Raw genomic sequence first — 15,527 nt, 5'->3', positions numbered from 1 at the left:
CCACAGCCTTGCGGCTGGCGTGGCCCTGCCTCAGCCCTGGCTGGGCGCAGGCAGCGAGAGGCCATTGCTTGCAGTCCTGCTTCCCCAGCCTGCTCTAGCGCCCTTCGGAATGCATCCTCCGCTTCCGAGCCGAGGGCCGGGGTCCGACCCGCTTGCTCGGTTGTGTCCCGCCTCTCTCCCTGCACACGGGTCAAGGGGTGTGAGGCAGAGAATTTCACCTGAGTGTTGTCCCTCCTCTGTGCCCCCTCCCAACGCACACAGGCGTCCTGCTGCTGGAGAAAACTAGAGATTAACCACCACCAGAAAGCAGCACCCCCTTAAAAAACAAAAACCCAAATGTATTTTAGGTTAACAGTTTTCACCAAACATTTCACCTTTACCGAGTAAGAACGTGTAAAATGAAGGACAGGTGGCCAGGTTTCAGAAACGAAACAGCCCAGAATGCATCATTTTAACAACTTTGAAATAAAACACCTTCAAGGGATGTTGAGATTGCTGCCCTGCTGAGCAAAGCCAGGGGGTTGGCTTAGTTGGCTGGCTTGACTGAGGGCACAAATAATTCTTCATAAGCCGAGTTTTTCACACAGTTGCTACTGCTCTTGTCCAGTATGGAAGGGATGGAAATCATCACTCCAGCTTCCACATGCTTCACCAAAGATCCCAAGTCAACTCTGCACTGTCTAACCGTAGTTCCATTCCTCCACCGGCTTCAAGGGAAACGCTGCCTCTCAGGAGAGCAAATGCATTCACAACACCAAATAATTAACTTAAAAAAAGAAAGATCAAATGTCACTTTGAAGTCTAAGACCAGGCTAGAAATAAAGCAACACGGAAGGAATTGGAGGCTGGATTCAAACAGCACCAAAAAAAAAAAAAAAAATGAGGTAGATAAAATCAAGAGCAAATGTAAAAGGTGCCAGGCTCAGCAGCCTGCAAACCAGCCCGTTATTAAAATGATACATTCATTCCCATGGGTGACGACCCTGGTGAACTTCCATCCAAGAGGGTCTCACAGCAGGAAAATAAAAAAAGTCTCTTAAAAAAAAGTTCACATTTATCACCTTCAAACGTTCAGAGTCATGCTGGATAGAAAAGAAAACTGCGGTGTGGGACCCGGCACCCCGGGCACATTGCAGCAAACAGAAACACAAACCGTTAAAGGAGGACTGAAGGCGGCTGCCGACTGCTTTTGGCATGGGGAGCAGGGGAGTTTGGTTTGTTATCAGATTCACAGCATCTATGTCTAGTGTGCTGAACAGACACTTCATGATAGAGAGGATACACCTGGTGCGATTGGAGCCTTCCAAGGACTTGTGGTCTGCCCTAGGAACAGACACAAATGGCTGGTCTATACACAGTCGACTGCCGTCGGGCCCCAACTTAGGACACCCTCCCATGCTGCTATTTAAGAACTAGCTGAAACCTTATGCTTGGGGGCCGGTGAGTGCTGAAATCCGCAGGGGCGAAGCCAAAAGCACCCTCAGGAGTGGACTTTATACCAGCCGACATATGTCGGCCACCGATAAAAAAGCAGTTATACCAGTCCCACCCCTCCTGTGGACATGGTCAGCCAGCTCAGCTGTCCCTTCTTCCTACATGGGGCCAGCCACTGCAAGCTGGGCTTTCACTCCCATTTCTGTCTGGCTTTAAAATCAATCAGAATCAGTCCACCAGAACCAAGTCAAAGTCCTAGGGCTGGGCCTACGGAAAACCCTTCCCATCAGCGGAGGCAGCCCTGACCCTAAGGGCTGCAAGACAAACCCTTGGGCACCCCTCCAACACCAAGCCAACTGCTGGCTGGCAACTCTGGGCTTTGGGAAGAGGAAGGAAAACAAAAGCCAAGAATCTCCTATTTCCAGATAACAGAAAAAACAACCAGCCATTGCAGCCCGCTGGCCTGCCCGGACTGAGTCCTGCTTTCTGAACCCATGGAAAAGCCTCTGCAACACAAAGCACCGAGATGCAAAACACTGTTCTCCTGGGCCTTCGCAAGCCCAGCCGGCTACCTGCCTGCGGGGTGCTTCCTGCGCCCTCGCAAGCTCAGCGGCTACCTGCCTGCGGGGTGCTTCCTGCGCCCTCGCAAGCCCAGCGGCTACCTGCCTGCGGGGTGCTTCCTGCGCCCTCGCAAGCTCAGCGGCTACCTGCCTGCGGGGTGCTTCCTGCGCCCTCGCAAGCTCAGCGGCTACCTGCCTGCGGGGTGCTTCCTGCGCCCTTGCAAGCCCAGCCAGCTACCTGCCTGCGGGGTGCTTCCTGCACGTGAGCTACACACGTCCCTTTCCAGACACAGTCTGACCAAGCTTCTCTCTCCGCAGGAGGTCTAAGGCAATGTGAGTGGCTGCAGGCAGGGGAAAGGGCGGGCGGGCATTCAGGTGGAACTAGGCCAGGTGAGTTGCTGTAGCTGGGTGCCTTTCTCAGCTGCTCTGACTTGGGGGCTCAGGGCAGTACAGAAGCACTTGGCTGCTCTGAAAAGCTTTGATCTGGCAGAGGGCTCGGTCTGGGAAAGCCCAGCAGACTCCTGGCAAGGCCACACTTGCTTGGCGCTCAGGAGGCAGACGGCCAGCAGACAGCAACATTCCAGGGCACCGGGCTGCGATTTGGTGTGTAGTGGAAGTCACTGCTCCAAGCACAAACCGAGCCCAACCCCACATGCTACAAAGCCTTCCCAGGATGCTACGGATGTGAAGCTGAGAGGTGCCCATGCTGGAGACACTGAGCCCGTGGGCAGGACGGAGAAACAACTGGCCCCAGTTCACATAAACCAAAGCTCAACTAAATGAACTGCTGCTAGCCTCAACTAACCTTGTCCTGAGAGCTGCGTCTCCCAACACACCCACTGCGAGCCACCAGTAGGGGCCCTGTGGTCCCCCAGCCCCTGGCCCTCCGAGAGCTTGCAAAGAGAAGAAATACCAAAAGAAACAGAGCCACCCAACGTGAGCAGTTTCAAGGGCTGCCCAGAGCTAAGCCAAAGAAACAGAGCCACCCAACATGAGCGGTTTCAAGGGCTGCCCAGAGCTAAGCCTAGCGCCTGTGTTGCCCGGGCTCCTGCACTTAAGATTTCAGAGCCCAAGCTTTGAGAGAAAAGCCGGACAATGCAGAGGGACATGTTCTAAGGAGATACAGGAGCCGATTTTCAAAGGCATTTAGGAAAGTGGAGACGCGAGCCAGGGCTGACAGGCACATTGGAAAAGCACATGGCACAGCAAGCAGCGACAGCCAGCGGAGCTCAGTGAGCTCACTCTAACCTGCTCCCTTTCAAGCGTGGAGCCCGAGGCACCGTTGCAGTGTGCCTACGTCAGGAAACTGTTTGCCGCCAGGGCTGCCAAAAGGTGGGCCGCCCCCATCCAGGGCAGTTGAAAAAGCGCAGGGCCAGAGCAAGAGCCAACTTCACCACAGCCCGGAGCAGCCACTTCCATGTCTGACTGCACCAAGATAAGGTGACTGAGGGGGACAGATTTCCAATGGCCCCTACCCAGCAACTCCCCCACTTGGAGATTCATGCCTGCAGCAAAAGTAGCAAAAGCAGAACTCATTTCAACTGGAAACAACTACAGGAAGCATCTCTCAGCCACTCAGCTGAAACAAGGGTGTGCCTGGGGAACGAGGAACCAGCTGCTGGCTGCACACGGAGCTCAAGGATATCCCTGGCACAGCAGCAGTATCAGTGAGATGAGGGGACCCCTCCCCACGTCCCACCATCCTGTCTCCAGCCTCCAGCACTCGGCCAAAGAGCCATGCTCATCACAAACTTTTTCAGCTTCCCAGCCGCAGCTCACACCCAGAGGACTTCCAGGTGCTTCTGCCATCAGCCGCCTTCAAAACCAACCCTGAAACACCCCGCACCCACACATCCGCCAGCTGAAGGAAGGCAGCAGATCGCCGCTCCGCCAGACAGGCGAGACGGAGGTTTCTTTGTGAAGCCAGCTGGTCCCAGGAGCAGGCGCCGAGCTCTCCAAGGCCAGTTAAAAGCAAATCAAAGCAAATCAAGTATTTTGGGAGGACGGGAAGCGTGTCACAGGTCAGCGTCAGTCGAGCCGAATTGCCTCTGGCGGCAGACTGCCATCGACCACAGCAGAATCCCGCACTCTGCAGGCCATAACGGGGGAGGACGGACAACACCCTGTTTGCCTCCAGCTTCATTTGGGACCTGGAGGGATGGTGGCTGGGTTAGGGACCGGTGAGGCTGGGAATCCCAGCATGCTGCCCCCTGTCTGGAAATGTCCAACAGGTGGGGAGGGAGCACCTGCCCACTGCATTGGGAAAGCCCCGCCTGCCATGGCATTGTACTGGCAGGCGTGGGGCACTCCATAGGGTGGCAGGATGCTGGAGAAAGCCGGAAGGGCCAGTCCAGGAGGCAAGGAGGCTGGCACAGTCCCACGGATCTGGGAAATGGAGGAAATCCAGGTGGAAGTGTAGCCCACGGACACGGACGTGTTCTGAAATAAGGGAGAGAGCATAGTCAGATGGGCTAGGAGTGCCAGGGAGAGAACCCAGGCGTCCGGGCTTCCAGCCCTGCCCACCTCGCAGGCTTTGCTCCAGCTGTCCCCCTCCAGTCGGTGCTGGTTCTGCTTGATCTGGTTCAGGCTGGGTTTGATGAGGGCGTTCCCGACCGCCTCCTTGGTCCAGTCGTCCACCAGCTTGTGCAGGTCGTCGGTGAACATCCCCTTCTTGCTGGCTGGGGACTGCTGGCAGGAGGCAGCGCCGCTGACGACGCACAGCTGCTCTGTGGGGAGAGGGCAGAGCAAGGATGGGGAGTGCGCCGGAGACAGAGACCCTCCACCCCCCGCATTACAGACTGGAAAAGGGGGAGGGGACGGGGGGATCTGGTGCCCATCTGTTAGCCCACCCCCATGAGTGCTCCTGTCTGTCCCCTTCTGCGTTCCTTCATGCCAGCCCCAGCCCTGCTAGGCTCCTTCGGCCACCCCCATCCGCTCCCCTCCATCTGTCCCCAGCCCCATCCTCCCCCTCCGGCCCCCGCTCCAGCTGCTCCCCTCTTCTCCAGCCCTCCTCCCATCCCCCCGTATGCATCTCTCCCTCCCTTCTCCCACACACCCACTTGAGAGCCATCACCCCAGGATCCGGACCACCTGCCGCCTGAACTTATGGGTGACAGTGAGGTCCCAGTGCCCCATGGGGCAGGGACCCTCCTGTGTTCCAGGTTTGAACAGCTGAGCCCGGGGGGGTCCCAGGCCAGGTCTGGGGGATGAGAAGGTCCTATAATACACGTAATAGATAATGCACAGCACCGAGCTGGGGGTCCAGGCCAGTGCTCACTGTAAGCTGGGCCTTTGGGCAGCCACCCAGGAGGGATTCAGGTGTGGCCCAGGGGATGAGCAGAGCGCCCACAGCCGGCAGCCTGTTCCTATGAGTGGTGCACATAGCACAGGCCTCGGCACACAGAACTAAATGTACTTGGCCTGTGGATGGGAACAAACCGAGGAACCCCTAGTCCAGGGCCAGGCGAAGTGGGAGGTACCGTAATGCACCTAATAGGTGCTTAATAGGGGCGGAAGTAGTGGGTACCGTAATGCACCTAATACGTACTGTACAGAAGCCGGCTTAGTGGGGTGCTGGGCCATGGATTAATGGGGGGAAGCTAGGAGGAACCCATTGGGTTTTAGGATAAATGGGCAAAACTTTTTTTTGCAAGCACTGTGCTAGACTATTATTGCGAGCACTGTGCTAGACTATTATTGCGAGCACTGTGCTAGACTTGCACCAAAGCTTGTGCCAAATGGGCCAAGAGATGTGTCCTTTGGGGCTGGGAGAACCTGTTTGGCTTTGGTGTGAGTGGTTCCCAGAACCTCTCCTCGTGCGAGGCGGGGCCGGCACACAGGGAGCTGGGCAGCCCGGTGTGCTCTGGGGGTGAGATCCGAGGTGCACAGGGTGTGGCACACGGGGAGCTGGACGGCCCGGCCCGCTCTGGGCTGAGATCCGAGGTCCACATGCACCTGGGGACAGGCTGGGCCCATTGGTGCGAGTGGTTCCCAGAACTTCTCCCCGTGCGAGGAGGAGGCAGAAGCGGGGCCGGGGGTGGCACACGGAGAGCTGGAGCATGCGAGGGACTGGCTGGCCGGGGTTGGCGCCTTGCGTTGCAGGACCCCCCAGGGCTGTGTGTAGCCCGGGTGGAACCATTGGGCCTGGTTTGGCTCTCAGCTGTGCCCAGAGGAAGCTCCCCTCTTACAGCACATAAAACACCCAACAGATGCTGGTCCTGAGCCATAGATGCTAACAGGCACTGCACAGCAGCCAGCGGGCTGGGTCCCGGGCAGGGCAGAGTGACACACACGAGGAGCTGGGAACAAAACCCAGCTAATCAGGCACTTTCATGCTTAGCTGGGGCTGCCCCTCCCAGGCTCCAGCCACAGGACCTGGCTTAGCGCTGCATCCGGGTCCCTGAAGGCCAAGGGGCTACAGCGCTGCAAGGGCAGAGGTACCTGGTCTCGGCTCCCCCGGGGCGCAGCTCTGATGCAGCAGGTGGGCCTGAATGCTCAGCTGATAGTCGATCACGGAGGCAGCCGTGGTGGTTGTGCAGCAGCACTCTGTATGGGAGGGAAGGAGTGAAAACCCAGGCACATAACCCTCTAACCCCTCTGCCTAATCTGGGGGGGCCCATCACACCCACATGCATAGGAGAGCCCCGCCCGGCCCCACCCATCTACACCCAGCAGCCAACGCAGTGGAGCTGGCCCCCTTGGGGTGAATCTGGGCAAGCCACAGCCTCTGAGGCCCTCAGCTTGCCCAGCTGTAAAATGGGCCAAGCATGCCAGCATCCTGTGAACTGTCGAGAGATCCCTGCAGTGTGCATCGTGAGGGCGAGAGCTGTCCACCGAGGGCCTGGCAGATTCTGGCCACTTTTGGGCAAGGGGGGCTGGTTCCCTAAGAGATCAGCCCCAGGTGCAGTGTCCCCTCAAGTGTTTGTCCCATGGGGGCGGACTAATTCGTGTTCTGTGCACCGAGGCACAGGGGATGTGCACCACCCATGGGAACACCCACTGCCAACGTCTGGAAGGCCGAGAGCCCCACTGCTCCCCTCCCCCATGAGATCAACGCCCCAGCAGGAACTGGGGGCTCCTCTTTGCAGGCTGCAGCCGACAGCTGGTCCCCACACAGGTACCTGTCGGTGTGGAGCAGGCCAGAGGAACCCAGCTCCAGGGCTCTGCCCCGCTACAGCCTGGTTCCCAGCTCTCAGGTCTCCCACCCATGGCTCATCTCTGCCCCCCGCCTGAGTGAGACCCGACTCGCAGACGCCAGAAGTGGCTGAGTGCGCGTCCCCCTGAGATGTCCCCGCTCCCACATGGCGAAGGCCCCAGCGGAGTGGGGCAGCACCTGCCGGCTGGGCTCATATCCCGATCTACCTGTGGCCACAAGACAGCTGTCGGCGTGTGCCAGGGCCTGGGGCCGCCCACGCAGCTTGCTCTTGAAGGAGCGAGGCCGGCGGGGGGAGGCGGGCTGTAGGGAGAGCTCCGGGAGCTCCGGCTTGCTGTCTTTGAGGGCGTGCAGGCGGTGGTACAGCTCCTGCAGCTCCCGGCTCTGCTGGGCCTGGAGGGTCACCACCTCCTGGATGTGTCTGCATGGCAGGAAGAGCCATCAGCATGGCGCCCCAAGCCCAGAGCGCTCCCCCCGGCTTGGGTAAACGAGCCACTCATGGGGGCCTGGGCGCTCTCCCAGCTCCGGGAGGAGAGCGGGGCCTGGCGGTTAGAGCAGGAGCCAGACCCCCTGGGCGCTCTCCCAGCTCCGGGAGGAGAGCGGGGCCTGGCGGTTAGAGCAGGAGCCAGACCCCCTGGCGCTCTCCCAGCTCCGGGAGGAGAGCGGGGCCTGGCGGTTAGAGCAGGAGCCAGACCCCCTGGCGCTCTCCCAGCTCCGGGAGGAGAGCGGGGCCTGGCGGTTAGAGCAGGAGCCAGACCCCCTGGGCGCTCTCCCAGCTCCGGGAGGAGAGCGGGGCCTGGCGGTTAGAGCAGGAGCCAGACCCCCTGGCGCTCTCCCAGCTCCGGGAGGAGAGAGGAGCCTGGCGGTTAGAGCAGGCAGCCAGACCCCCTGGCGCTCTCCCAGCTCCGGGAGGAGAGCGGGGCCTGGCGGTTAGAGCAGGAGCCAGACCCCCTGGGCGCTCTCCCTGGCTCTGCCACTTCCCCACCCTAGGTCTGCCTCCCCGGCCTGCCTCGCATACGTCGACTGAGAGCTCTTGCCCCGTGTGCGTGTGCTGTGCCCAGCTAACCGCAGGTGTGAACAACTCACAGTCACGACCATCCTCTCCTGACAGGCTCTGAAGGGCCAGAGCAGCACCAGCCCGAGGAGGGCCCTTGTCTTACCAGAGCCTGCGCCACGCGCTCAGAGGTGCCACCTGCCCAGAGCAAAGGGGCCCAGCCTGGCTCTGCAGAGCGCCGGGGCCAGTGGCTAACCCTTCGTGGGGGCTCGCTGGCTGTGGGGCAGGAGGAGCAGAGCACGGCAGGGAGCCCTGGGGGGCGGCACAGGAGTTGCTGGGAGAGAAGGGCTGTGAGAGGAACACACAAGTCACCGTTGCAACCGCTGCCCTAGGGCTGCGCCAATCCTTGGGCCAGGGGATGAGTTGCCGGCTCAGTTTACACTGCTCGTACACACGTCATTTCTCTGTGCATGAGCTGGGGGTCTACTCTGAACCCCAGCCCCGGAAGAGCCCTCCAGAGCCGCTAGCCAGCAGGCCGAGGGACCCTTCAAGGAGCACCCGCAAACCATGGAACACGGCAACACCTGCTGTGCTGAACAGACCTTCCTGCGCACTGTGCTCTGGAGCCAGGGGCCCGGGCCAGGGGCTCCGAGGGGCAGCCGGCGGGTGGGGCACGGATGCAGCACTGCAGTTGGCGTGTGCATGGGAGCCCTTAACGAGTCTCTCACCCGAGCACCCTTTAGGGTTGCGACTCAAGGCCTGGCCCGGCGCTCTGCTGGGTAAGACTGGCCTGGGAACACAGCTGGCCCCGTGGGGTCAGGAGAAGCTGGCTGGCTCCCATGTGACTGGGGCTCCCCACCTCTCTGCGGCACAGAGCTGACAAGTGTTCTGGGACGGGCTGGGTGCCTTGCAGTGGAGGACCCCGGCTGGGGCCGTCAGTGGCCCGCTCTCTAGCCCATCACCCCCAAACACCTCCCGCACGCCAGGGCCCCCGCTCCGGCGCCGGTTCCCTTACTTCTCCCGCAGGCGCTGCAGCTCCACCTTGAGGTCCTCGTCCTCGACCTCGGACTCGTCATCGCTGCTCATGGGGGAGGAGGGCGAGTGGAGGAGGGAGCTGCGCCGTTTGGCCCCGTGGCTGGAGCGCTCCTCAGCCGGCGCAGGGCGCCTCTCCCGCCCGCAGCCCAGGGGCGGCCCGGCCTCCTCGGGGCCCAGCTCGCTGTCAGAGCTGGGCTGCTTCTGCACAGGCCCCTCGGCCCACGGCTCCGAGCTACTCCCCGTGGCCGACAGCTCCGGGGTGAAGGAGGAGGCGTCCGTCTCGCAGGCTGGGCTGGCCCATGGGAGCGACTCTCGACCCTTGGCCGGGGGCTCTTCCAGCCCAGCAGCGGTAGCTGCGTGAGGAGCGGGCTGCTGCGGCACTGCCGTGACCTGGGGCGCAGGGAGATGGCAATGGCTGGGGTGAGGGGCTGGGAGCCAGGGTGCCGGATTCCCTCCCACCTGCAGCAGGGGCGGGGGTCTGGCAGGTTAGAACTGTGGGGGGGAGACCAGGAGCCTGGATGCCTGGGTTCCCTCCCACCTGCAGCAGGGGAGTGGGGTCTGGCAGGTTAGTACTGTCGGGGGGGCTGGGAGCCAGGACGCCTGGGTTCTCTCCCGCCTGGTGGGTTAGAGCAGGGGGTGGGCTGGTAGGTTAGAACTTGGGTGGGGGGGCTAGGAGCCAGGATGCCTGGGTTCTCTCCCGCCTGGCGGGTTAGAGCAGGGGGCGGGCTAGCAGGCCTCACCTGGAAGCGGCCCCGCTGGTAGGACACAGAAGTGGACCTCCATCTCCCATTGGCTTCGCCATCCCCAAGGGTTGGGCTGGCCGGGTCACTGGCCCCCTCTAGCCTCGTGTCCTCTGCCTCCGCTGCCAAGGGCGCCAAAGCAGGGAGAGAACAGAGAGAAGGGAGGGCATCGCGGGCCAGCTCCGCGCCCCGGGGCCGCCCCCCCCCCCCAGCTAGCACTCATCCCCGCCCGCCCAATTTACACTTCTAGATGAGATGCAAAACAATGGGGGAGGTGGATGGGAGCCGAGCAAAGGAAGGTGGGGGCGAGATGGCGCGGGTGGGAAAGGAACCGGAAGGGATGCTTTACCTACGCACGGCCCTGACTCTGCGCACACTACCTTGGCGGGCTCGGGGTCTCCGGAAAAAGCTGGTGGACTGCCGGAGCCTGAGCGCCCAGCTTTTTAATCTGCGAGTCCAGGATTTCTTGCTAATAGGGTTTTTGAGACTAGGGCAAGTAAAGCTTAGGCCAAAATATCCACCTCCTGCCTGCAGATGAATGGCTCCGGCGCTGGCCGCTGCAGCGGGGCAGGCCTCGGTGTTCGGCGGGACCGAAGGCTCCGGGGACGGCTCCTGGAGGAGACAGGGAGGGACAGGGGCCACGCCTGAGCAGGACGGTGCAGCTGCGGCCTTCAGGAGCCCTGCATGCGAGCTCTCACAGGCCAGCAGCGCCCCAGGGGAGGGCAGGTGGCTGGAAAACCACACCCCTGCCCCGACCCACCTGGGAAACTGGACCGGGCCCCTTTGCCAGTCAGTCCCGGGCTTCCCAATGGGCTGGGGTGTCGGGAGCCTCAACCTCAGCTGGGGGGGTCTGTGTAGCACCCGTCATGACAGGGGCCCCGATCTTACCCGGGGGGGTCTGAGCAGTGCCCCACACCACCAGGGGCCCTGATCTCAGCTGGGGGTGGGTCTGTGCAGCACCCGGCACTAAGGGGCCCCCATCTCAGCTGTGGTGGGGGGTCTGTCCAGCGTCCGGCACTAAGGGGCCCCCATCTCAGCTGGGGGGGGGGGTGTCTGTGCAGCGCCCAGCACTAAGGGGCCCCGATCTCAGCTGTGGGGGGGCGGGGTCTGTGCAGTGCCCGGTACTAAGGGGCCCCGATCTCAGCTGTGGGGGGGCGTTTCTGTGCAGCGTCCGGCACTAAGGGGCCCCGATCTCAGCTGGGGAGTTTCTGTGCAGCGCCCGGTATAAGGGGCCCCGATCTCAGCTGGGGGGCGTCTGTGCAGCACCTGGCACTAAGGGGCCCCGATCTCAGCTGGGGGGCGTCTGTGCAGCACCCGGCACTAAGGGGCCCCGATCTCAGCTGGGGGGGTCTGTGCAGCGCCCCACATTGGGAGGTGACAACTCCGGGGCCCTGCCCCCAGCACGAGCCGTGCGTCCCAGCTGACATACGCGGAGCTGTTCCTGCTGTCCCACCATGCCGCCACACTCACATGCAGACAGAGTTCGCCAGGCGCCACCGTAATGACATCGGGGTCCTGTGGCAAGGCCTGTGAGCCAAGGGGGGGGCTGGCAGCCTCGGTGGGGGGCAGCAGCGACCCCCTGGAGGAGCCGGTCCCGGGGGGCTCGGCTGGGCTCCCTGGCACTCCCTCGCCTGGGGAGGCGCCGGCGGCTGGCCCGTCCAGCACAGCCCCAGCCAGGCTCTCCTCAGCAGAGGAGAGTGGGGACTCTGTGCTCTGGGGGTCCTTGTGGCTCTCGGAACAGCTGTGCTCTGGGTACAGCAGCGTCCTGAGCTTCTCGTCCAGCGTTTTGATGCGGTTGTCGACAAAGTCCATCTTGGGTGGCCCCTCGCCATCCGACTCCAGCACCGAGGCGGGCAGCGGGGCCAGCTCTGGGCCGGGTGTCTGGGCCTGCCCCGCCGTGCAGCTCCCAGGGGCGTCTGCTTGCAGGGGCTGCTGGGACTGGCACTCGGCCACCGGGGCCTGTGTGGGCAGGGGCAGCTCGCTGGCAGGGGCGATAGCTGCGCCCCCAGGCTGGTCACTGGGCTGTGGGGCCGGGGCCTCACTGCTGCCAGAGAGCAGTGCCGGTGCCTCTGCGTCGCCATCCACCTGCGGCTCCGCTTGGGAGCGGGGGCACACTGGTGCCGCGCTGTCCCCTGGGCTGGCGGTGCGAGCCCGGCTCTCCACAGCTGGCAGCCCAGCCTGGGGACACAGCACCTCAGTGCTCTCCTTGTCCGGCCCTGGAACAACAGCCGGGGAACTGTGACGCCACAGCCCGGCCCCTGGCAAGCAGGCGCCTCTCCCCGAGCAGGTCCCTGCCTCCTGAGCACAGACGCCTGCAGGGGGGCTCCCCGAGGGGCCTGAGAGGGAATTTCTGTGGCCCAAGGAGCTTCCGGAAGCCCGTGCTGAGCTGCCAGGCGGTGCCCCTGTGTCAGTCACACCAGCAACTGGCTCCGGCTCTCTGCAGACACCGGCAGGTCCACGGGGTCAGGGGGCACTTGGGGAGACCCCACCCCCAGCAGCTGGCCTTGGGGCACTGCCCTCTTCTCCAAGCAACTGGCTCCCCCCACCCTCAGCCCCAGCCCTAGCCCAGCCCCCTTTGATCCCAGTCCAGCCCAGCTGGAGGAGTAAGCCCCACAGCCCCCCGCCAGAGCAGGCGCTCTGTCTCTCTGCCTCCCGTCACGCACAGCGGGGGCCTGCTCACCAGTCATGGCCGGCGCCTGCGGCAGGGGGCTGGGTGCCTGGCCCTCTCTGTTCCGGATCGTCTGGTTGATGCAGAACCTCCAGCGGCCGACCGGCGAGGACTGAGGGGCACACTCGGCTGGGGACAGACGAGCGGGGCCGCATCAGTCGTGGCCGCCCTCCACGGCCGGCGGCGAGTCGCTGGCGGGGTCCAGCAGGGGAACACCAAGGCCAAGCTAACTGCTTTGCTTGCCACGAGTGAGCTCCCCGGGCGGAAGGGTCCAGGCCACGCATGGCTGCAGGCAGCACACCGGGGCAACCGCTGGCCAGGCGCGGGGTCAGTGACAGGGTGTGCACGACCTGGGGGAGTTCTCTGGACTCAGCCCCAGCCAAGCCCACGCCCTGGGGGCCCTGGCGTACAAGCACTCACCACTGGGCTGGGCGGAGGAGGAGTGTGGCTGGGCGTGCTCAGCTGCTCCTGTCTGAACCAGAAAGCACAGGTCAGTCCAAGGCTGAGCCCGGGGAGTGCGGAGGAGAAGCCCCTGCTGCAGCTCCCTGCTTACCTGGCTGCCGCTGGGCTCGGAGGGAGGGACGTCGCTGCCGGGCGCCCGCTCTTCCAGCGGCAGCCTGCGGAGCCTCTCCTGCGCCTGGCACACAACTGCCCTCAGCTCCTCCACAAACTTCTCCTTCTCGCTCTCCAGCACAAAGTTGTCTTCCACCTGATGGGGACCAAGAGCCCAATCCAATGCCTGGGTCCTTGCGGGTTTGACTCCCGACTTTCAGACCCCCAGTGCGCCGCAGCAAGGCACGACATCGTGGGATACCTGCCTGGAGTCCAGGGAGGCCAGCGACTGCCCCGTGTTGTGACTCCAGCCCTTGACGGCGTCTGTGCGATTTTCAGAACAGGCCACGACCCTCAGCAGTGACACTCTGGACGGGCTTCCCGAGGGAGGTGGGGGCCTACCTATCCCCATAGGTTTTTAAAGCCAGGCCTGACACAGCCCTGCCTGGGATGATTTCGGTGGGGCTGGTCCTGCTTTGGGCTGGGGGCTGGACCCCCGAGGTCCCTTCCAGCCCTGGCACTAGCTCTTCCAGCCCCCGCGCTATGCCGGCAGCCCCCGTTGCCTCCCAGAGCCGCGGCTGCCCAGGAGAGCCGGCTCCGTGCCAGACACTCACCATGTAGTCAGCGATGTCCTCGGGTGCGTCGCCGTCGGCGTCAAACTTGAAGGTGACCATCTTGTTGTTGTGCGTCTCCAGCTGGCACTCCACCATGTTGTCACCCGCCGCCGACACCTGGGACACGAGTGCAGCACTGGCGTTGGGGGGCAGGCGGGGCCCAGCACCCGGCGCCGGGAATCTCGGGGGGGGCACGTGCCAACTTCGGTCCCTGATCTACCCCGAGGCCTTCGCCCAGAGCCGCCAGGCACTGCCTGGCTCTGCTCCCACAGGGGGCAGGGCCTCAGGTGTAAGTGGGGAGGCCTAGCAGCTCTCAGGGCCCCCCAGAGCCCACCATGTAGCGCTCTACTGGCAATTTAAAGGGCCCGGGGCTCCAGCTACTGTGGTTCCCCTGGTAGCAGACGCAGCAACGTGGGGCCAGGGCCCAGAGCAACTGCTCCACTGTCACCCTGGCCAGCCTTCGCCCCTTCCACAGGCCAGATAAGCCCTTCCTAGATTCCCAAGCTGCGGCTTAGGCCCCAGGACAGCAGCATGAGGCTGGCAGGGGGCCAACTCCAGTGCCAAGGGGCCAGCAAGTCCCTCCCTGCAGCCTGCGGGGGCTTTGGGCAGAGAGCAGTATGGGGGTGGGACAGGAGGTGGAGGTCCCAAAGAACACTCAGGGGGAGCAGTGGGGATTGGAGATATGGGAGGTTCTGGGGGACCATTGGGGGAAGGGTAGGAGGCAGGAAGTTCCAGGGGGGCAGTAGAGGGCCAGGGAGTGGGACGTGGGGATGCATAGGAGGCAGGGTCCTGGGGCAGCGACCGAGGGCTGGGAGGGGGCAGGGTCCTGGGGCAGTCAGAGGCTGGGAGGGGGCAGGGTCCTGGGGCAGCAACCGAGGGCTGGGAGGGGGCAGGGTCCTGGGGCAGCGACCGAGGGCTGGGAGGGGGCAGGGTCCTGGGGCGGCGACCGAGGGCTGGGAGGGGGCAGGGTCCTGGGGTCTCTCTCCCCCCACTGTAATAACCCTTTAGAGGTTAGATTGGGAAGGACGGGCCCCGCAGGCTGGCTGGAGAGAGATCGCAGGTACACACTGACCTGTGGGCGTGGCTGGGCCTCTGGGACAGGAAGCACTTGTGTGGATTTGGTGAGAGTGGCTCTCACAACCCAAGGGAATGTGAAGCGTGTGAGGGACTTGCTTGTGTAACTTCTTGCTGGCCAGTGGGGCAACGGCTGTGCTCGGTGTGACGGGCTTGGTGCCCTACAGGCAACCCCCACCCTCCAGTGAGCTGCTTCCTCCTGCCAGGCTGAGCAGCTCCACACTGCCTGCTTGCTCCCCACCCAGCTCCTCCTAGGCGAGAGCCCGTCAGTTCCGTCATGCAGACAACCTCGGCGGGACCAGGCAGCCACAGGCACACAGGGCCGAGGAATCCAGGACCCTGCCTGGGCTCGAATCCCTGCCTGGCTGTCTGAGCTACGGGCTCAGTGTCCCCCACCTCTACCAACCTGCAGCACCACGAGCTGGAATCGGGTCCCTTTGTCCGGCCGGGGGCAGGACGCCCGCCTCTGCTTACTGCGGTCTTGTCTGCCATTGCCGCTCGTCAGCTCATGCACATTGGCACCGTCCTTGGCAGTGGCCAGCTCGGGATGCAGCCTGGGGACAAAGAGCAGCATGAGCCAGTGAGCAGGCGGGACCGGACTCGCTGCAGCAAGCTGCCCCCGGAGCACCTGGACCCTGGCTCTCAGCCCAGCTGCTTCATTTGGTGCTGCCTGGCTGGCCCTGGCCTCTCCCCGAGTCTTGGGG

The 15,527-nt window shown here is 63.2% G+C and overlaps 1 protein-coding gene across 5 annotated transcripts in view; it reads right to left on the bottom strand.

The window, feature by feature from the left end:
• Window positions 1-339: 339 nt before the first annotated feature.
• WNK3 (WNK lysine deficient protein kinase 3) overlaps window positions 340-15,527 on the bottom strand; it is a 69,972-nt gene continuing 54,784 nt past the window's right edge. For 4 of the 5 annotated variants that reach the window (XM_075017387.1, XM_075017389.1, XM_075017388.1 and 1 more), the window contains 13 exons: window positions 15,230-15,377; window positions 13,750-13,866; window positions 13,137-13,292; window positions 13,004-13,055; window positions 12,596-12,712; window positions 11,386-12,131; window positions 10,437-10,527; window positions 9,916-10,037; window positions 9,156-9,565; window positions 7,356-7,567; window positions 6,435-6,539; window positions 4,518-4,720; window positions 340-4,433 (listed from right to left, as the gene is read on the bottom strand). In XM_075017387.1, coding sequence (XP_074873488.1) covers window positions 4,134-4,433; window positions 4,518-4,720; window positions 6,435-6,539; window positions 7,356-7,567; window positions 9,156-9,565; window positions 9,916-10,037; window positions 10,437-10,527; window positions 11,386-12,131; window positions 12,596-12,712; window positions 13,004-13,055; window positions 13,137-13,292; window positions 13,750-13,866; window positions 15,230-15,377 — 2,779 coding nt within the window. In that variant the 3' untranslated portion in view covers window positions 340-4,133. The remainder of the gene's footprint in view (window positions 4,434-4,517; window positions 4,721-6,434; window positions 6,540-7,355; window positions 7,568-9,155; window positions 9,566-9,915; window positions 10,038-10,436; window positions 10,528-11,385; window positions 12,132-12,595; window positions 12,713-13,003; window positions 13,056-13,136; window positions 13,293-13,749; window positions 13,867-15,229; window positions 15,378-15,527) is intronic. The other variant, XM_075017391.1, reaches the window with a different exon arrangement.

This window comes from Carettochelys insculpta, chromosome 22, assembly GCF_033958435.1.
Source record: "Carettochelys insculpta isolate YL-2023 chromosome 22, ASM3395843v1, whole genome shotgun sequence".
NCBI lineage: Eukaryota > Metazoa > Chordata > Testudines > Carettochelyidae > Carettochelys > Carettochelys insculpta.
Note: the sequence above shows the minus strand (reverse complement) of the source record. Positions and strands in the feature narration are given on the sequence as shown.